General features: G+C 40.1%; 1 protein-coding gene across 1 annotated transcript in view; it reads right to left on the reverse strand.

The window, feature by feature from the left end:
* Positions 1 to 22,866, reverse strand: part of LOC120857968 (deleted in malignant brain tumors 1 protein-like) — a 239,264-nt gene that overhangs the window by 132,812 nt on the left and 83,586 nt on the right. Inside the window, 3 exon segments of the mRNA XM_040233889.1 lie at positions 13,858 to 14,172; positions 15,258 to 15,572; positions 15,647 to 15,739. Of these exon segments, the coding sequence (XP_040089823.1) occupies positions 13,858 to 14,172; positions 15,258 to 15,572; positions 15,647 to 15,739 (723 nt within the window).

Below are 22,866 nucleotides of genomic sequence, written 5' to 3' on the forward strand. Positions count from 1 at the left end.
AATTGATCTACAATGCAGTGTTGGTTATGTGTGTGTGTGTTAGTTGCTCAGTCGTGTCTGACTCTTTGTGACCTATGGATGCAGCCCACCAGGATACACTGTCCATAGGATTTTCCAGGCAAGAATACTGGAGAAGATTGCTATTTCTTTCTCCACTGGATCTTCCCTATCCAGGAATCGAACCCAGGTCTCCTGCACTGCAGGCAGTTTCTTTGCTGTCTGAGCCACCAGAAAAGCCCATAGTGTTGGTTAGGAATCTCTTAAACAGGAAATATACAGGAAAGAATTAGTAGAATTCTAAGAAGATATATGTACACATATATGTACACACTGAGTAAGGCAGAAATTTTTACAATAGAGTAAAAAAAAACCTACTGAGAAAAATTTGTAATGAGAAGATGCAGAAATAACAAACAAAAGACTGAAAAGGGAGGAAGGAGAAGATGGCAGAGGAATAGGACAGGAAGACCACTTTCTTCCTCACAAATTCATCAAAAGAACATTTCAACGCTGGGCAAACTTCACAAAACAACTTCTGAATGCTGGCAGAGGACATCAGGCCCCCAGAAAAGCGGATCACTGTCTTCAAAAACAGGTAGGAAAAATATAAAAGATGGAAAAAAGAGACAAAAGAGGTAGGGAGGGAGCTCCATCCCGGGAAGAGAGTCTTAAAATGAGAGAAGTTTCCAAACACCAGGAAACACTCTCGCAGCCGAGTCTGTGGCGAGCCTTGGAAGCACAGAGGGCAACATAACAGGGAGGAAAAATAAATAAATAATTAAAAGCAAGAGATTATGAGCCCAATGGTAACTCCCCCAGCGGAGAAGCAGCGCAGATGCCTGCATCCGCCACTAGCAAGCGGGGGCTGGGCAGGGAGGCGCGGGCTGCAGTGCTTTTCAAGAGCTGGGCCGGAATGCCCCAATCGTAACCAGAGCGAACTAACTTGGGCTAGCAAACCAGATTGTGGGATAGCTACCACGCAAAAAGCTCTAACATAAGACACCACCAGGACCATGCACAGAACAAAGGACGGAACAGAATTAGCAGCTGCAGACCATCCTCTCTGGTGACAGGCATCCAAAGCCGGAAGGGCCGGAAGGGGGCAATCGCAGCCCCAGAAAAACTTCCAAACTGCAAGCAAGCTTCTTTGCTAAGACTTCTTGGGGTTCTGGACAGTCACCATCTGCCTAATAAGGGGCGCCAGTAGTACACCCAGAAAAATGAGCAGCAGGGTCGGGAAAGGTGAAAAGTCGCAGCAACTGCGCTCGCCAAACTCCCGAGCTGCTCGGACCTGGGAAGGGCACAAAACGCAGGCCCAACCGAGTCTGCGCCTCTGAGGACTACGTGAGTGCCTGAGCTTGAGCGGCTTAGACCGGGGAGGTGCATGCAGCCCAGGGCCAGCCTCAGACGGTTCCTGGAGGAGCAACCTAGAGCCTGAGCAGTGTGCACCGTGAGCGGGGACAGGTCCAGCGGGGCTGAGACACTGCAAGCACACGCCAGTGATATTTGTTTGCAGCATCCCTCCCTCCCCACAGGGCGACTGAACAAGTGAGCCTAAAAAAAAAAAAAAAAAAAGTATCCATCACCATCCCCCTTGTGTCAGGGCAGAAAACAGACACTGAAGAGACCAGCAAACAGAAGAAGCTAAAACAGAGGGAACCACCTTGGAAGTATAGATCTTAAGAAATATAAGCCAAACCAAGGAACTATCCGAAAATGAACTGACCCCACACAGCCCACACCACCAGAAAAGTCCCAGATTTACCTTTACTATTTTTATGATCATTCTTTTTTGTTTGCTTGTTTTGTTTTTTTCTTCTTTTTTAAATTTTTATTTTAACATTTTTTAATTTTTAAGTTCTTAAAGCAAACACCATATATTTTTTGTGTGGTTGTTGTTTTTTTAATAATTCATGACTTTTTCTTCTTCTTCTTCATCTTTTCTTTAATATTGTAGTTTTGAAAATCCAACCTCTACTTTAAATTTTTAATCTTTGCTTTTTGGTATTTGTTATCAATTTTCTACCTTTAAAAACTCAATCTTCAGTACCCATTTTTACTTGACAGTGAGATTACTGACTTGACCACTCTCCTCCTTTGAACTCTCCTTTTTCTCCACCAGGTTGCCTGTCTCCTCCTTCCCCCTTCTCTCTCTACCCAACTCCATGAATCTCTGTGTGTTCCAGACAGTGGAGAACACTTAGGGAACTGTTTACTGGCTGGATCTGTCTCTCTTCTTTTCATTTCCCTCTTTTATCCTCCTGGCCACCTCTGTCTCCTTCTTCCCTCTCCTCTTCTCTGTATAACTCCGTGAACATCTCTGAGTGGTCCAGACGGTGGAGCACACATAAGGAAGTGATTACTGGCTAGCTTGCTCTCTCCTCTTCTGATCCCACCTCATCTCATTCCAGTCACCTCTAACTCCCCCCTCCCTCTTCTCTTCTCCATGTAACTCAGTGAACCTCTCTGGGTGTCCCTCAATGTGGAGAAACTTTTCATTTCTAACCTAGATGTTTTATCATCGGTGCTGTATAGATGGAGAAGTCTTGAAGCTACTGTAAAAATAAAACTGAAAACCAGAAACAAGAGGCTTAAGTCCAAATCCTGAGAACATCAGAGAACTCCTGACTCCAGGGAACACTAATAGATAGGAGCTCGTCAAACGCCTCCATACCTACACTGAAACCAAGCACCACCAAGGGCTAACAAGTTCCAGAGCAAGACATACCACGCAAATTCTCCAGCAACACAGGAACACACCCCTGAGCTTCAAAATACAGGCAGCTCAAGTTACTCCAAAACCACTGACATCTCATAACTCATTACTGGACACTTCATTGCACTCCAGAGAGAAGAAATCCAGCTCCACCCACCAGAACTCCAACACAAGCTTCCCTAACCAAGAAACCTTGACAAGCCACTGATACAACCCCACCCACAGTGAGAAAACTCCATAATAAAGAGAACTCCACAAATTGCCAGAATAGAGAAAAGCCACCCCAAACGCAGTAATATAACCAAGATGAAGAGACAGAGGAATACCCAGCAGGTAAAGGAACAGGATAAATGCCCACCAAACCAAACAAAAGAGGAAGAGATAAGGAATCTACCTGAGAAAGAATTCCAAATATTGATGGTGAAAATGATCCAAAATCTTGAAATCAAAATGGAATCACAGATAAATAGTCTGGAGACAAGGATTGAGAAGATGCAAGAAAGGTTTAACAAGGACCTAGAAGAAATTTAAAAGAGTCAATATATAATGAATAATGCAATAAATGAGATCAGAAACACTCTGGAGGCAACAAATAGTAGAATAACAGAGGCAGAAGATAGGATTAGTGAACTAGAAGATAGAATGGTAGAAATAAGTGAATCAGAGAGGAAAAAAGAAAAATGAATTAAAAGAAATGAGGGCAATCTCAGAGACCTCCAGAACAATATGAAACGCTCCAACATTCGAATTATAGGAGTCCCAGAAGAAGAAGACAAAAAGAAAGACCATGAAAAAAATACTTGAGGAGATAATAGTTGAAAACTTCCCTAAAATGGGGAAGGAAATAATCACCCAAGTCCAAGAAACCCAGAGAGTCCCAAACAGGATAAACCCAAGCAAAACACCCCAAGACACATACTAATCCAATTAACAAAGATCAAACAAAAAGAACAAATATTAAAAGCAGCAAGGGAAAAACAACAAATAACACACAAGGGGATTCCCATAAGGATAACAGCTGATCTTTCAATAGAAACTCTTCAGGCCAGGAGGGAATGGCAAGACATACTTAAAGTGATGAAAGAAAATAACCTACAGCCCAAATTACTCTACCCAGCAAGGATCTCATTCAAATATGAAGGAGAAATCAAAAGCTTTACAGACAAGAAAAAGCTGAGAGAATTCAGCACCACCAAACCAGCTCTCCAACAATTGCTAAAGGATATTCTCTAGACAGGAAACACAAAAAGGGTGTACAAACCCGAACCCAAAACAATAAAGTAAATGGCAACGGGATCATACTTATCAATAATTACCTTAAACGTAAATGGGTTGAATGCCCCAACCAAAAGACAAAGGCTGGCTGAATGGATACAAAAACAAGATCCCTCTATATGCTGCCTACAAGAGACCCACCTCAAAACAAGGGACACATACAGACTGAAAGTGAAGGGCTGGAAAAAGGATATTCCATGCAAATAGAGACCAAAAGAAAGCGGGAGTAGCTATACTCATATCAGATAAAACAGACTTTAAAACAAAGGCTGTGAAAAGAGACAAAGAAGGCCACTACATAATGATCAAAGGATCAATCCAAGAAGAAGATATAACAATTATAAATATATATGCACCCAACATAGGAGCACCACAATATGTAAGACAAATGCTAACAAGTATGAAAGGGGAAATTAACAACAACACAATAATACTGGGAGACTTTAATACCCCACTCACACCTATGGACAGAGCAACTAAGCACAAAATTAACAAAGAAACACAAACTTTAAATGATACAATAGACCAGTTGGACCTAATTGATATCTATAGGACATTTCACCCTAAAACAATGAATTTCACCTTTTCCTCAAGTCCTCACGGAAGCTTCTCCAGGATAGATCACATCCTGGGCCATAAATCTAGCCTTGATAAATTCAAAAAAATTGAAATCATTCCAAGCATCTTTTCTGACCATAATGCAGTAAGATTAGATCTCAATTACAGGAGAAAAACTATTAAAACTTCCAACATATGGAGGCTGAACAACACGCTTCTGAATAACCAACAAATCACAGAAGAAATCAAAAAAGAAATCAAAATATGTATAGAAACGAATGAAAATGAAAACACAACAACCCAAAACTTGTGCGACATTATGAAAGCAGTGTTAAGGGGAAAGCTCATAGCAATACAGGCATACCTCAAGAAACAAGAAAAAAGTCAAATAAATAACCTAACTCTACACCTAAAGCAACTAGAAAAGGAAGAGTTGGAGAACCCCAGAGTTAGCAGAAGGAAAGAAATCTTAAAAATTAGGGCAGAAATAAATGCAAAAGAAACAAAAGAGACCATAGCAAAAATCAACAAAGCAAAAAGCTGGTTCTTTGAAAGGATAAATAAAATTGACAAACCATTAGCCAGATTCATCAAGAAACAAAGAGAGAAAAATCAAATCAATAAAATTAGAAATGAAAATGGAGAGGCCACAACAGACAACACAGAAATACAAAGGATCATAAGGGACTACTATCAGCAATTATATGCCAAAAAAAAAAAAAAAATGGACAACGTGGAAGAAATGGACAAATTCTTGAAAAGTACAACTTTCCAAAACTGAACCATGAAGAAATAGAAAATCTTAACAGACCCATCACAAGCACGGAAATTGAAACTATAATCAGAAATTTTCCAGCAAACAAAAGCCCAGGTCCAGACGGCTTCACAGCTGAATTCTACCAAAAATTTAGAGAAGAGCTAACACACCTATCCTACTCAAACTCTTCCAGAAACTTGCAGAGGAAGGTAAACTTCCAGACTCATTCTATGAGGCCACCATCACCCTAATACCAAAACCTGACAAAGATGCCACAAGGAAAGAAAACTACAGGCTGATATCACTGATGAACATAGATGGAAAAATCCTTAACAAAATTCTAGCAATCAGAATCCAACAACACATTAAAAAGATCATACACCATGACCAAGTGGGCTTTATCCCAGGGATGCAAGGATTCTTCAATATCCGCAAATCAATCAATGTAATTCACCACATTAACAAATTGAAAAATAAAAGCCATATGATTATCTCAATAGATGCAGAGAAAGCCTTTGACAAAATTCAACATCCCTTTATGATAAAAACTCTCCAGAAAGCAGGAATAGAAGGAACATACCTCAACATAATAAAAGCTATATATGACAAACCCACAGCAAACATTATCCTCAATGGGGAAAACTTGAAAGCATTTCCCCTAAAATCAGGAACAAGACAAGGGTGCCCACTTTCACCACTACTGTTCAACACAGTTCTGGAAGTTTTGGCCACAGCAATCAGAGCAGAAAAAGAAATAAAACGAATCCAAGTTGGAAAAGAAGTAAAACTCTCATTGTTTGCAGATGACATGATCCTCTACATAGAAAACCCTAAAGACTCCACCAGAAAATTACTAGAACTAATCAACAAATATAGTACAGTTGCGGGATATAAAACCAACACACAGAAATCCCTTGCATTCCTATACACTAATAATGAGAAAGCAGAAAAAGAAATTAAGGAAACAATTCCATTCACCATCGCAACGAAAAGAATAAAATACTTGGGAATATATCTACCTAAAGAAACTAAAGACCTATATATAGAAAACTATAAAACACTGATGAAAGAAATCAAAGAGGATACTAATAGATGGAGAAATATACCATGTTCATGGATCAGAAGGATCAATATAGTGAAAATGAGTATACTACCCAAAGCAATCTACAGATTCAATGCAATCCCTATCAAGCTACCAGCGCTATTTTTCACAGAACTAGAACAAATAATTTCACAATTTGTATGAAAATACAAAAAACCTTGAATAGCCAAAGCAATCTTGAGAAAGAAGAATGGAACTGCAGGAATCAACCTGCCTGACTTCAGGCTCTACTACAAGCCACAGTCATCAAGACAGTATGGTACTGGCACAAAGACAGAAATATAGATCAATGGAACAAGATAGAAAGCCCAGAGATAAATCCACACACCTATGGACACCTTATCTTTGACAAAGGAGGCAAGAATATACAATGGAGTAAAGACAATCTCTTTAAAAAGTGCTGCTGGGAAAACTGGTCAACTACTTGTAAAAGAATGAAACTAGAACACTTTCTAACACCATTCACAAAAATAAACTCAAAACGGATTAAAGATCTAAATGTAAGACCATAAACTATAAAACTCCTAGAGGAGAACATAGGCAAAACACTCTCCGACATAAATAACAGCATGATCCCCTATGATCCACCTCCCAGAATACTGGAAATAAAAGCAAAAATAAACAAATGGGATCTAATTAAAATTAAAAGCTTCTGCACAACAAAGGAAACTATAAGCAAGGTGAAAAGACAGCCTTCGGAATGGGAGAAAATAATAACAAATGAAGCAACTGACAAACAACTAATCTCAAAAATATACAAGCAACTCCTGCAGCTCAATTCCAGAAAAATAAATGACCCAATCAAAAAATGGGCCAAAGAACTAAATAGACATTTCTCCAAAGAAGACATACGGATGGCTAACAAACACATGAAAAGATTCTCAACATCACTCATTATCAGAGAAATGTAAATCAAGACCACAATGAGGTACCACTTCACACCAGTCAGAATGGCTGCGATCCAAAAGTCTGCAAGCAATAAATGCTGGAGAGGGTGTGGAGAAAAGGGAACCCTCTTACACTGTTTGTGGGAATGAAAACTAGTACAACCACTATGGAGAACAGTGTGGAGATTCCTTAAAAAACTACAAATAGAACAGCCTTATGACCCAGCAATCCCATGCTGGGCATACACACCAAGGAAACCAGAATTGAAAGAGACATGTGTACCCCAATGTTCATCGCAGCACTGTTTATAATAGCCAGGACATGGAAGCAACCTAGATGTCCATCAGCAGACAAATGGATAAGAAAGCTGTGGTACATATACACTATGGAGTATTACTCAGTCATTAAAAAGAATACATTTGAGTCAGTTCTAATGAGGTGGATTAAACTGGAGCCCATTATACAGAGTGAAGTAAGCCAGAAAGAAAAACACCAATAGAGTATACTAACACATATATATGGAATTTAGAAATATGGTAATGATAACCCTATATGAGAGAAAGCAAAAGAGAAACAGATGTAAAGAACTGACTTTTGGACTCTGTGGGAGTGGGAGAGGGTGGGATGATTTGGGAGAATGGCATTGAAATATGTATACTATCATGTAAGAAATGAATCGCTACTCTAGGTTCAATAGAGGATACAGGATGCTTGGGGCTGGTGCACTGGGATGACCCAGAGAGATGATATGGGGAGGGCACTGGGGGGGCGGGTTCAGGGTTGGGAACTCAGGTACACCTGTGGTGGATTCATGTCAATGTATGGCAAAACCAATACAGTATTATAAAGTAAAAAAATTAAAAATAAATAAATAAATAAAGAGAACAAGAAAATAAAAAAGGACTGAAAAGTATATATAAAAGAATTGAAGCTGAGAGAAATGAATACAAATTCAAAGCAACACACACAAAAAAAAAAACAGAAGGGTAAATAGTACCTGTAATAAAGTATCAAAATTTGTATATTCTTTCCAGATCATCCTATCTAACCTCCTACCCACTCTATGCAGAGACTCTCTGAGAAAATGATGGCAGGACCTTTGTGAGTGGGTTGCTCATTTTCATGGTAAAAGACTTTACCATCTGTCCATTCTCAGTGTTTAATTGTAGGAAAAATATCATCAATAAAAGGTCTAATAGTTTAATGCCTCTTTGGCCTCAAATGGAAAAGACAAAGAGATGAAAAAAGAGAGGCAAGGAAGGGAGTGAGCCTCTGCTTTTGAAATATCTCTCACCACATTCTTAGCGGTGAGTTTCAGGAAACAGCCAGCATACCATTCAAGGTGTACCTGAATGGGGTGTGTGTGTTTGTGTATGTGGAGGGGGAGGGAAGCAGAGAGAGAAACAGAGAGAGAGAAATGTTGAAAGAAGTAAGGTGCTATGGTTTAACTATTTGTCGCCTTCGCCAACATTTATTTATTTCATTCAACATTTATTTTCAAAATCCCATTTCCCAATGTAACAATATGTAGTGGTGGAGCCTTCTCAAACTCTTCCAAAAACAGAAGAAAGAAATATTTCCAAACTCATTTTATGAGGCCAACATTATTCTGATACTAAAACCAGATAAGGACACCACAAGAAAAGAAAATTATGGGCTAATACTCTGATAAATATAGGTGCAAGAATCCTCAACAAAATATTAGAAAACTGAATTTGACAATACACTAAAAGAATCATACACCATGATCAAGTGATGTTTGTTCCAAGGATGCAAGGATAATTCAACATTCACAAACTAATCAATGTGATATGCCAGATAAAGAAAACAAAGGTAAAAATCATATCTCAAAGGATGCAGAAAAAATGTTTGACAAATTCAAAATCCATTTATGATTAAAACTCTTTTACAAAGTAGTTATAGAAGGATTGCATCTCAACATAATTAAGGCCATATGAGCAGTTCACAGCTAACATCATACTTGACTGTAAAAACCGAAAGCTTTTCCTCTGAAATCAGACACAAGACAAAATTATCTACTCTCACCACTTTTATTCAACTTAGTTTTGGCAGCCCCGTCCTGATCCATCAGGCAATGAAAAGAAAATCAGACATCCAAATCTGAAAGGAAGAGGCAAAACTGACACTATCTGCAGACTGAAAAGTGAAAGTGTTAGTCGCTCAGTCGTGTCTGACTCTTTGCAACCTCAAGGACTGCAGCCTGCCAGGCTCCTCTGCCCACTGGGATTCTCCAGGCAAGAATGCTGGAGTGGGTTGCCACTCCCTCCTCCAGGGGATCTTCCTGACCCAGGGATCAAACCCGGGTCTCTTGCATTGCAGATGGATTCTTTACCATCAGAGTCATGAGGAAGGAGACTCCCTTACATGATATTATACGTAGAAAACCTCAAAGACTTCACCAAAAATATGAGAAATAATAAACTCAGTAAAGTTGTAGAATGAAAAATCTGTATACAAAAATCAGTTGCATTTCTATGCACTAACAACAAACTGCCATGAGGAGAAACTGAGAAAACACTTCTATTTACATTTGCATGAAAATGAATAAAATATCTAGGAATAATTTAACCAAGAAGGTGATAGACCTGTACACTGAAAACTATAAGATACTGATGAAAGTTACTGAAGATGATTCAAATAAATGGAAAGATATTGTGTGTTCATGGATTGGAAATCTAATATTATTAACATGCCCATACTACACAAAGCATTCTACAGATTCACTGCAATCCTTACCAAAATTTCAATGGAAATTTTCACAGATACACACAAAATCGTAAAATTTGCATGGAACCACAAAAGACACTGAATACCAAAGCAATCTTGAGAAAGAGTAATAAAGCTGGAAGTGTCATACTTCCTGTTTTCAAACTATATTACAAAGCTATATTAATCAAAACAGTATGTTGTTGGTATAAAAATGGACACAGAGATCAATGGAACAGAATAGAGAGCCCAGAAATAAACCCACATTTGTATGGTCAATTTATTTTTGACAAAGAAGCCAAGAACATACCATGAGGAAAGGACAGTTTTTTCAGTAAATGGCATTGGGAAAACCAGACAGCCACATGCAAAAGAATGAAACTGAACCACTATCTTACACCACACACAAAAATTAACTCAAAATAGATTAAAGACTTGATTACAAGTCCTGAAGCCATAAAATTTCTACAGGAACAAAACAGAAAATAAAATCATTGACATCAGTCTTCGTGAGGATTTTTTGGATTCTGTGGGGCCCTAAATGGGAAACCTTAAAAAGAAGGGCTAGCTTTGCGGTTTAGAGCTAAGATGGTGCCTGGCAGAAGAGATAGGGGCGTGGTCTATGTTAAAGTTTTTGATTGGTTCTCTTGATTTCCGCGCACGTGGACAGCGCGTGATCACCATAGGCTCCTGTTATAATGAAGGCACATGATGATTTGACCTTTAACGTGATTGGTGCAACTATGGCATATTACGATTTGACCTTTAACGTGATTGGTGCAACTATGGCACATGACGATTTGAGCTTTAACGTGATTGGTGCAACTATGGCACACGACGATTTGACCTTTAACGTGATTGATGCAACTATGGAAAGTCCCTCGCAAAACCCCGTGCTTGCCTATATAAATCAAGAGTTTGTGGCAATAAAACGGAACTGCTTAGATGGAACCCCTGCCGCGTCTGGTGTCTGATTGTCTCTCACTCGCCGAGGGGAAGGGTTGGCGGACAGCAGGCTCACCTCTCCTCAGGACCCCTCGGCTTTGCTGAGGGAAGTTCCACTGCCTCTCTCTTTCTGCGGAGCACCCCCCGCACATTTGACACCAAAATCAAAGGGAACAAGAGTAAAAACAAGCAGTTGGGACCACATAAGGCTACAAAGCTTCTGCCCAATTAAAGAAACCATCAACAAAATGAAAAAGCAACCTATGGAACCGGAGAAAATATTTACATATTATATTTCTGATAAAGATTATTATCCAAAATACACAAGGAATTCACATAACTCAGTAGCAAAAATCAAACAAAATGACTTTCAAAAAATGGGCAGAGAAACTGATAAATTTTTTTTTAAAGAATACATACAACTTGCCAATAGGTACATGAAAACGTGCTCAACACTACTGATCATCAAAAAATACAAATCAAAACACAATGAGATATGACCTCATAGCCTCTAGAAAGGCTTTTATCAAAAAGAAGAAATAACAGGAGTTGAGAAGAATGTGAAGAGACAGAAAAGCTTTTGCACAGTTAGAGCGAATGTAAGTTGATGCAGCCCTTACGGAAACAGTATTGAGGTGCATCAAAAATTAAAAATAGAATTGCCATACGATTTAGCAATTTAACTTTGGGGTATTTATCTGAAGGAAACACTCACTTGAAAACCCAATGTTCACTGCAGCAATATTTGTTCAGTTGATAGGTTGTGTCTGACTCTGCAACTCCATGGACTGCAGCACACCAGGTTCCTCTGTCCTTCACTATCTCCCAGAGTTTGCTCAAATTCATGTCCACTGAATTGGTAATGCTATCTAACTATCTCATCCTCTGTGGCCCACTTCTCCTTTTGCCTTCACTCTTTCTCAGCATCAGGGTATTTTCCAATGAGTCAGCTCTTCACATCAGGTGGCAGAAGTACTGGAGCTTCAGCTTCAGCATCAGTCCTTCCAATGAATATTCAGAGTTGATTTCCTCTAGGATGGAATGGTTGGATCTCCTTGTTGTCCAAGAGACTCGCAATTCACTTGTGGCATCCAAGCACCACAATTCAAAAGCATCAACTCTTTGGCACTCAGCTTCTTTATAATCCAACTCTCACATCCATACATGACTACTGAAATAAACATAGCTTTGACTATATGGACCTTTGTCAGCAAAGTGATGTCTCTGCCTTTTAATACTCTGTCTAGGTGTGTCATAGCTTTCCTTCCAAGGAGCAAGCCTCTTTTAATCTCATGGCTACAGTCACCATCAGCAGTGATTTGGAGGCCCAAGAAAAGAAAATCTGTCTGTATCCACCTTCTCTCTTTTTATTTGCCATGAAGTGATGGGGCCAGATGCCATGATCTTAATTTTTAGAATGTTGAATGTTGAGCTTTAAGTCAACTTTTTCACTCTCCTCTTTCACCCTCAACAAGCAGCTCTTTATTTCATCTTCTCTTTCTTCCAATAGAGTGATATCACTGCATATCTGAGGTTGCTGAAATCTCTCACAGCAATCTTGATTCCAGCTTCTGATTCATTCAGCCTGGCATTTCCCATGATGTACTCTATATATAACTTAAATAAACAGAGTGACAATATACAGCCTTGACGAATTCCTTTCCCAATTTTCAACCAGTTGGTTGTTTATGTCCAGTTCCAACTGTTGCTTTTTGACCTGCATACAGGTTTCTCAGGAGGCAGGAAGGGTGGTCTGGTATACTCATCTCTTTAAGAATTTTCCACAGTTGTGATCCTCATAGTCAAAGGCTTTAGTCTAGTCAACGAAGCAGATGTTTTCCTGGAATTCTCTTGTTTACTCTACAATCCGACAAATGTTGGCAATTTGATCTCTGGTTCCTCTGCCTTTTCTAAACCCAGCTTGTATATCTTGGAAGTTCTCAGTTCACTTATTGCTGAAGCCTAGCTTGAAAGACTTTGAGCATAATCTTGCTAGCATGTGAAATGAGCACAATTATGCAGTAGTTTGAACATTCGTTGGCACTGCTCTTCTTCAGGACTGGAATGAAAATTGACCTTCTCCAGTCCTGTGGCCACTGATGAATTTTCCAAATTTGTTGATATATTGACTGCAGCACTTTAACAGCATTACTATTTAGTATTTTAAAGCAATATATACAAGAGCCAAACAAGGCAAGTCTTCACTGATGGATGAATGGATAAAGAAAATGTAATACAGACATATATCCACTCATAAAAAAGAAGAAAATTTTGCCAGTTTCAACAAGGATGGACCTTGAGGGCATTATGCTAGGTGAAACAAATCAGACAGAGATAGAAAAATACCATAAAATCTCATTGATATGTGTAATCTTAAAACAAAAAGCAAGTTCAGAGATGCTGAGTAGTTGGTAGGGATTCTCCCCAGAAGTGGGGAATTTGGTGAGGGCAAATGTACTCAAAAGGTATAGACCTGAGTTATGAAATTAATAGGTGAAGAGATATAACATACAGCATGGAAACTATAGTGAATACCATACTGTCTATTTGAAAGATGATGAGAAAATACATCCTAAACATCTTCATCATATAAGAAAAATATTTAACTATATATATGGTTATGGATATAACTAGACTTACTGTAGTGATTTATCAATATACACAAATATATAAGCATTATGTTGTACACAGCAAACAATATAATGTTCTGTCAATTATATCAATTAAAAACTTTTAATAAAGCAAGTTTGGAACATGTGGATTAAATTAGCTCCATCCAACTTCATCCTATAAACTCAACTTAAACATATCACTTAGATTTTAAAATATCAAATCTCACTAATAACTTCCTACAGAGTTGGGACAGACACAGAAACAGACATAAGTCACCTGCACATGAGATGTAGGCTTCCTCCTTTGGAGAGCAGGAACTGTATTTCCAAGGGTCAGAAGGACACTGCCAGAGAGAGGTATCAATTTTCCGACATTGGATTAAATCTACCCACCGGGGTCTAGAACCTTCCCTGAGACCAACAGAAGTGTTGAGACTTCCACTGTCCCCACAGCCAAGCTGTCTGCGGATGACGGACACAGTGATGTCTTCCATGGGGCTGTGGCAGACACTTCCCCAGGTCCCATTGTAGAAAACTTCCAGCCACCCAGCGCACTCCTGGTCCTCGCTCACCATCCTGAGAGCCAGGAACTCTGAGATTGAAAGGGAGGAGACAGGACACAGTGAGCACCCTATTCATTGCTCTGGGTTGTCCTCTCTCCCCAAAATTGTGAGCACTCATCTGTGACCCAGCTGAGGAAGCAAATCCACTAGATGACCAGAGTGAAACCTGTCTCCTTTTTATCCAACTTTGTCCATCTGTGTCTGTCTTTCTAAATATTTCTACCACCGTGATGTAGTGGATATGAACTGAGGAAGACCAACCTGTCCACCTGCAGGGAGAGGGAGCTGACTCCTGCTTCCTGACAAAACATCTAAAAGAGTGTATGAAAGGGATGTGATGTGGACAGTGAAGAGGCAGATAGAATAATGGACCTGTGACGGTTTCCTTATCTGGCAAAGGGGACTTTACAGATGTGATTAAGGTAAGGACCTTGAGATTACCATGAAATATGATGGATTAACCACCTGAGCACAGTTTAACCAGTCTTAGACTCACTATCCTTTAGGGTGGAACACTTTTCCTCATTCTGGTTAGAGGGAGATGTGAATATGGATAACAGTTAGAGAGGTGGAGCGTTGCTGGTCTGATGATGAACAGAAGGGGGTTATGAACGAAGGCAGGCAGGCAGGCAGTTTTTAGAAGCTTGAAAAGACAAGAAACAGATTCTTGCCTAGAGGCTCAGAGATGATGTGACTCTACTGAAACCTGGATCCCCATCCAGTGAGATTCCTGCTGGACATCTAAGCTACAGAAGTGTAAGGAAGTAAATGTGTTGTTTTAAACCATTAACTATGTGGTAATTTGTTACAAAACAAAAAAACCAGCACCTTGTCTTTAAGACTTCTCTACCATATGTACCAGAAGAGTGAGCCCCGATTTCAAGGAAAACTGAGAAAAGGCTCTGCCAGGAAACACTACTGAGGAGAAAGGACCAGAATCTCAGCTGCTGCAGGAGGCAGTGAAAGCACCTTGTCTTCAAGTCTGCTAGAAAGACAAGCTCCATAGGAGGAAGCTTCCTTCTCTAGTCCTTTCAGCATCTCTCCCTCAGGGCTCAGACCCCCGTCCTCCTGGGCGCTCCCCTCCCCCAGCCTGTGGACAGTGTGCAGCATGGACCTGAGCAGATGACCCCCGCGTCCTCCTTGTGTCTGCAGTCGTGCCACCCCCAGCCCCGGGAAGGGCACCTCCACACGTGGGACTCCTTTCCAGCGCAGTTCAGGTCGTCCAGCCAGATGGGCCCTGATCCTGCCCCGAAGTGAGCAGACCCCGTGGCATTGAGGGCGTCTCCACAGCCCAGCTGCCTGCACACCACGCGGGCGTCATCCAAGTCCCAACTGTCATCACAGATGGTGCCCCAGGAGCCCTGGTGAAGGATCTCCACTCTCCCGGCGCAGGGACCACCCCCGTCCACCAGGCGGAGCTGCCTGCTCTCTGAGGAGAGAGAAATGGGACAATGAGGCCTTGACCTGGGGAATGAAAAGTCTTCTGTCCTGTGGGACCCTCACCTGAGCAGTAGGGGGCGCTCTCCTCTGAGGCTGCAGACCCTGCTTGTTCAGACAGGGAGTCATTGCACTGGGGCAGCAGCTGGGAGTGGTTTCCTGAAAAAAGAGCGATGATTAGACGGTTGGGAGGGTTGAAGAACAGGAAACTCAGTTAAGCAAAATAATTTTTAGGAAGGGAGGGGAGGTGAATTTGGGGGGAAATGGATACATGTATATGTATGGCTGAGTCCCGCCTGTTCACCTGAAACTATAACAACATTGTTAATCAGCTATACCCAACACAAAGTAAAAAGTTCAATAACAATAATAATAATAATGACCTAGTGATGGAGCTGAGACAAAAGCTGTAACATACCAGTAAAGTTGCCATAATCTTAGTGTTCCCTTTCTCTATGAACAGCCCTACCTGACAATGCCATGATTCCTGTTTTAAGCCAAGCTTTGCCCTAAGAATGAGGTAAATAAGTTGCTCTATCCTTAATCTACCCCTAAATAGAAGAAGTGAAACAGAATCCTTTCTGAAGGATTTGTACAATTTTTTATCTTCAATGTTTGTGATTTTAAAAACACAAAGAAATAATAATAATAATTAATTTTTTAAAAAAGAGATCTCATGGAAAACAAGAGGCAAAAGGAACATTAAAACAATTTCCTAGGGTATTTGGCTCTTAGAGTTACCTGACAGAGAGTTTATTTTCTTTATTTTCATTAATTTTTATTTGAGCATAATTGCTTTACAACGTTGTGGTAGCTTCTTCTGTACAGCAAATTTAATATGTTATATATACATGTAAGGGTTTCCTAGGTGACTCAGTGGTAAAAAAAAAAAAAATCTGCCTGCCAAATAGGGGACTGGGGTTCTATCCCTGGTTGGGATGATCCTCTGGGAAAAGAAATGGCAACCAACTCCCGTATTCTTGCCTGGGAAATCATTTACACAAAGGAGTGTCGCAGGCTACAGTCCATTGGGTCACAAAACAGATGCAACTCAGAGACCAAACAACAATGACACATACATACATACACACACGCACACACACACACACACACACACACACACACACACACACACATATATATATATATATATATATATATATCCCCCTCTTTCTTGGATTTACTTCCTATTTAGATCATCACAGAGCACTGAGTAGAGTTCCCTGTGCTATACAATAGGTTATTATTTATCTATTTTAAGTGTTTAGTTCAGTCACTCAGTAGTGTCCGACTGTTTACGACCCCATGAACCACAGCACGCCAGGCCTCCCTGTCCATCACCAACTCCCGGAGTCCAACCAAACCCATGTCCATCGAGTCGATGATGCCATCCAACCATTTCATCCTCTGTCGTCCCCTTCCCCTCCTGCCCTCAATCTTTCCCACCATCAGTGGCTTTTCCAATGGGTCAACTCTTTGCATCAGGTGGCCAAAGTATTCGAGGTTCAGCTTCAACATCAGTACTTCCAATGAACACCCAGGACTGATTTCCCTTAGGATGGACTGGTTGGATCTCTTTGCAGTCCAAGGGACTCTCAAGAGTCTTCTCCAACACCACAGTTCAAAAGCATCAATTCTTTGGTGCTCAACTTTCTTTATAGTCCAACTCTCACATCCATTCATGACCTGGAAAAATCATAGCCTAGACTAGATAGACCTTGGTTGGCAAAGTTTATGTGTGCGTGCATGCTAAGTCACTTCAATCGTGTCTGACTCTGTGACACTATGGATTGTAGCCCATCAGGCTATATGTCTATGGGATTCTCCAGGCAATATCTATTTTATACTTAGTATCAATAGTGTAGGGCTTCTGAGTCTGGTGGCTGAGGCAGTAAAGAATCCGCCTGCAATGCAAGAGACCTGGGTTTGATCCTTGGGTTGGGAAGATCCCCTGGAGGAGGGTATGGCAACCCACTCCACAATTTTTTCCTGGAGAATCCCCATGGACAGAGGAGCCTGGCGGGCTACAGTCCATGGGGTTGTAAAGAGTTGGATATGACTAAGCGCACAGCACAGCACATCAATAGTGTGTATATGTCATATACATCAATCTCAACGTCCCAATTCATCCCACTCTTCATTTCCCCTCTTAGTATCCATATGATGGTCTCCATGTTGGTGTCTCTATTTCTGCTTTGCAGTAAGTTCATCTCTACCATTTTTCTATATTCCACTTATAAGTGATGTTATACAGTATTTCTTTTTCTCTTTCTGATTTACTTCATTCTACATAACAATCCTATTTCAAATCCTAAAAAATGATGCTGTGAAAGTGCTGCAAGCAATATGCCAGCAAATTTGGAAAACTCAGCAGTGGCCACGGGACTGGAAAATGTCACTTTTCATTCCAATCCCAAAGAAAGACAATGCCAAAGTATGCTCAAACTACCGCACAAAGGCACTCATCTCACTAGCAAAGGAATGCTCAAAATTCTCCAAGTCAGGGTTCAACAACACGTGAACCATGAACTTCCAGATGTTCAAGTTGGTTTTAGAAAAGGCAGAGGAACCAGAGATCAAATTGCCAACATCTGCTGGATCATTGAAAAAGCAAGAGAGTTCCAGAAAAGCCTCTATTTCTGCTTTATTGGCTATACCAAAGCCTTTGACTGTGTACATTACAATAAACTGTGGAAAATTCTAAAAGAGATGGGAATACCAGACCACGTGACCCACCTCTTGACAAATCTGTATGCAGATCAGGAAGCAACAATTAGAATGGGACATGGAACAACAGACTGACTCCAAACAGGAAAAGGAGTACCTCAAGGCTATATATTGCTACCCTACTTATTTAACTTATATGCAGAGTACATTATGAGAAACTCTGGGCTGGATGAAGGACAGGCTGGAATCAAGATTGCTGGGAGAGATATGTCTAACAACCTCAGATATGCAGATGACACCACCCTTATGGCAGAAAGTGAAGAGGAACTAAAGAGCCTCTTGGTGAAAGTGAAAGACGAGAGTGAAAAAGTTTGGCTTGAAACTCAACATTCAGAAAACAAAGATCATGGCATCCAGTCCCATCACTTCATGGAAAATAGATGGGGAAACAGTGGCTGACTTTATTTTTTTGAGCTCCAAAATCGCTGTAGATGGTGACTGCAGCCATGAAAGTAAAAGACACTTACTCCTTGGAAGAAAAGTTATGACCCAACCTAGACAGCATATTCAAAAGCAGAGACATTACTTTGCCAACAAAGGTCCGTCTAGTCAAGGCTATGGTTTTTCCAGTAGTCATGTATGAATGTGAGAGTTGGACTATAAAGAAAGCTGAGCAACAGAGAATTGATGCTTTTGAATTGTGGTATTGGAGAAGACTCTTGAGAGTCCCTTGGACTGCAAGGAGATCCAGGAAATCAGTCCTGAAGGTTCATTGGAAGGACTGATGCTGAAGCTGAAGCTCCAGTACTTTGGCCACCTAACGTGAAGAACTGACTCATTTGAAAAGACCCTGATGCTGGGAAAGATTGAAGGCGAGAGGAGAAGGGGACGACAGAGGATGAGATGGTTGGATGGCATCACCAACTCAGTGAACATGAGTTTGCGTAATCTCCGGGAGTTGGTGATGGACAGAGAGACCTCTTGTGCTACAGTCAATGGGGTCACAAAGAGTCGAACCTGACTGAGAGACTGAACTGAACTAAACCAAACATAACAATCTCTAGCTCTATCCATGTCTCTGCAAATTTCACAGCTTTATTCTTTTATGGCTGAGTAATATTCCATTTTATATATGTGCAACATCTTCTCTATCCATTCCTCCTGTGAGGGACATTTAGGTTGCTTCCGTGTCTTGGCTGTTGTAAATAGTGCTGCAGTGAACATCAGGATGAATGTGTATTTTTGAATGATGATTCTATCCAGGTACGTGCCCAGGAGTGGGATTGCTGAGTCATACGACAGTTCTATTTTTAGTTTTTTGAGGAATCTCCATACTGTTCTGCATAGTACTTGTGCCAACTTACATACCCATATGTAGGAGGATTCCGTTTTCTGCACATTCTCTCCAGCATTTATTGTTTGTAGACTTTTTAATGATAGACATTTTGACTGGCGTGAAGTAATACCTGACTGCAGTTTTGCATCTGTCTAGTAATTAATGATGCTAAAGCTGAAACTCCAGTACTTTGGCCACCTCATGCGAAGAGTGGACTCATTGGAAAAGACTCTGATGCTGGGAGAGATTGGGGGCAGGAGGAGAAGGGGACGACAGAGGATGAGATGGCTGGATGGCATCACTGACTCAATGGATGTGAGTCTGGGTGAACTCCAGGAGTTGGTGATGGACAGGGAGGCCTGGTGTGCTGCGATATATGGGGTCACAAACAGTCGAACATGACTGAGTGACTGAACTGAACTGAACTGAGTAATTAGTGATGTTGAACATCTTTTCATATATTTGTTAGCCATCTGTATGTCTGGAGAAATGTTTGTTTGTCTTTTTCCCATTTTTCAATTGGGTTGTTTGGTTTGTTGATATTGAGTTGTTTGTGCATTTTGAAGATCAGTCGCTTGTTGTTTCATTTTAGTTGCAAATATTTTTTCCCATTCTGACAGTTGTCTTTTTGTTCTGTTCATGGTTTCCTTTGCTATGCAAAACCTTTTAAGTTTAATCGGGTCCTACTTGTTTATTTTTGTTTTTATTTTCTTTACTCTAGAAGGTTGGTCAAAAAAGATCTTGTTGCAATTTATGTCAAAGAATCTTCTGCCTATATTTTCCTCTAAGAGTTTTATAGTTTGACAGAGAATTTAAATAGCCATGATTAAAGTCTTCAAATAATTAATTAACAAGATGTGTGTCTTGGCAGAGAAATGATAACAAAAACAAATGAAAATTCTACAGCTGAAAAAGTTAACAGCTGAAATTAAGAACTAGAGAATGAGTCTATCAGCACATTAGATCAATATAAAGTAGAAATAGTAAAATGGAAGATGAGAGGATAAATATTCCTCTATATAGAAAAGCTGGTTACATGGTAAGTGCCTGGTTACATGGTAAGTGCCTGGTTAATAATACTGTATAACAAAGTTTCCCCCCAAACTTAGCAGTTGAAGGAATTTTTTTTTTAATTTTGATCATAATTTCCTGGTGAGTAATTTGGGAAGAACTCAACTTGGCAGTTCTATCTTTGGGGTCTCTCATGTGGTTGCACTTAGATGTTATCTGGGGCTGACATCTCTAAAGGTTTGATTGAACTGTGGTTATGTAAGAAAAGTAATTACACTTCTGTGAGATACTCTCAGAGAACATTTTTGTGATTTTGGAGTAGACAAAGTTCTTTCTAGAAGGACATAAGGAGCTCTATGGACTGAAACAATGCACTGGTTTAAAACTGAGACACGAGTACATCAAGCCTGTATATTGTCACCCTGATTATTTAACTTCTATGCAGAGCACGTCATGCAAAATGCCGGGATGGATGAAGCACAAGCTGGAGTCAAGATTCCTGGGAGACATATCAATAACCTCAGATGACACCAGATGACAGATGGCAGATGACACCACCATTATGGCAGAAAGTGAAGAGGAACTAAAGAGCCTCTTGATGAAGGTGAAAGAGGTGAGTGAAAATGTTGGCTTAAAACTCAGCATTCAGACAAGGAAGATCATGGCATCTGGTCCCATCACTTCATGGCAAATAGATGGGGAAACAATGAAAACAGTGACAGACTTTATTTTCTTGGACTCCAAAATCACTGCAAATGGTGACTGCTGCCATGAAATTAAAAGATGCTTGCTCCTTGGGGGGAAAGCTATGACAAACCTAGATAGCATATTAAAAAACAGAGAAGTTACTTTGCTGACAAAGGTCCAACAAAGCTATAGTTTTTCCAGTAGTTATGTATGGATGTGAGAGTTGGGCCATAATGAAAGCTGAGCACTGAAGAATTGATGCTTGTGAACTGTGGTGTTGGAGAAGACTTTTGAGAGTCCCTTGGACTTCAAGGATATTAAACCAGTCAATCCTAAAGGAAATCAGTCCTAAATATTCATTGGAAGGACTGATGCTGAAGTTGAAGCTCTACTACTTTGGCCACATGATGGGAAGAACTGACTCATTGGAAAAGACCCTGATGCTGAAAATACTGAAGGCAGGAGAAGGCGATGACAGAGGATGACATGATTGGGTGGTATCACCAACTCAATGGATATGAGTTTGAGCAAGCTGCGGGAGATGTTGAAGGACAGGGAAGCTTGATGTGTTGTGGTCCATGGGGATACAAAGAGTCAGACATGATTAAGTGACTGAACTGAACTGACTGACTGAAGGAGCACTACATGTACAGTAAAAAAGGTGATAATTCAAACTTAAGATTAGTAACTTAGCTCATTGAAGTACACCATACCATTAAGTAAATAAAAATATAAGACAGAATTAAACACACAAAAAACGTAATATATATTTGTTCCAAAAGTCATCATCATGGTAATTTGCACCATTGTGTTTGTAATAGTCAAAACCTGGCAACAAACTCAAATCTCTGCCACAAGTTGAATGGATCAATGCAGGGTCATGTGATCATTCAAAGGAATACTCTATAGTAATAAAAATGAATACACTGTTGCCATAAACAACATCATGAGTGAATTTCAAACACAGTTTGAAATCAAAAAAATTAGACATGAAAGAAAACATTCTGTATGGTTATACATAAAGTTCAAAAACTGAGAAAATATTCTATGGAAGTACAAGTCTTAGGTAAGCAGTCTTCCCTGGAGAGGAGGACACAGCTATTGGGAGGCAATAGTGATTCTGTGGTTATGTGAATGTTCTCTTTGTAGGTCTGGGTTGGGGAATATGACCTAGGTATACACTTATTGTTTGCACTTTGTTCTTTATTATTATCCTTAAATAATAAAGTTTCATAAAAATATTAGTCATCCAAGCATTTCTTTCCCTGACATAGCACTTCTTAGCATTTCTTAGCACTTCTTTCCCCTGAAAAAATGAGTGAACAATGAGAATGCTATGGAGCACGACCATATGGAGCCTTCTCAGGACAGACCACCCTCATGTCCTCCACATGCTTCTGTCTGTAGAAAAACCTTAGCCAAAGAATTAATTTAATCACAGAAATGAAAAAATTTCAGAAACAAAGGAAAAGAGTCAAATAAGACAAAATAATAATACTTTAACCCTAAACAAAGTCAAGGATTTTTAGTTCCTCCTCATGGCTATAGCTAACATTCTGAGCCATATCCTTTGAGCTGTTTTGCA

The sequence above is a fragment of the Oryx dammah genome, unplaced genomic scaffold (genome assembly GCF_014754425.2).
Source record: "Oryx dammah isolate SB20612 unplaced genomic scaffold, SCBI_Odam_1.1 HiC_scaffold_29, whole genome shotgun sequence".
NCBI classification, from domain to species: domain Eukaryota; kingdom Metazoa; phylum Chordata; class Mammalia; order Artiodactyla; family Bovidae; genus Oryx; species Oryx dammah.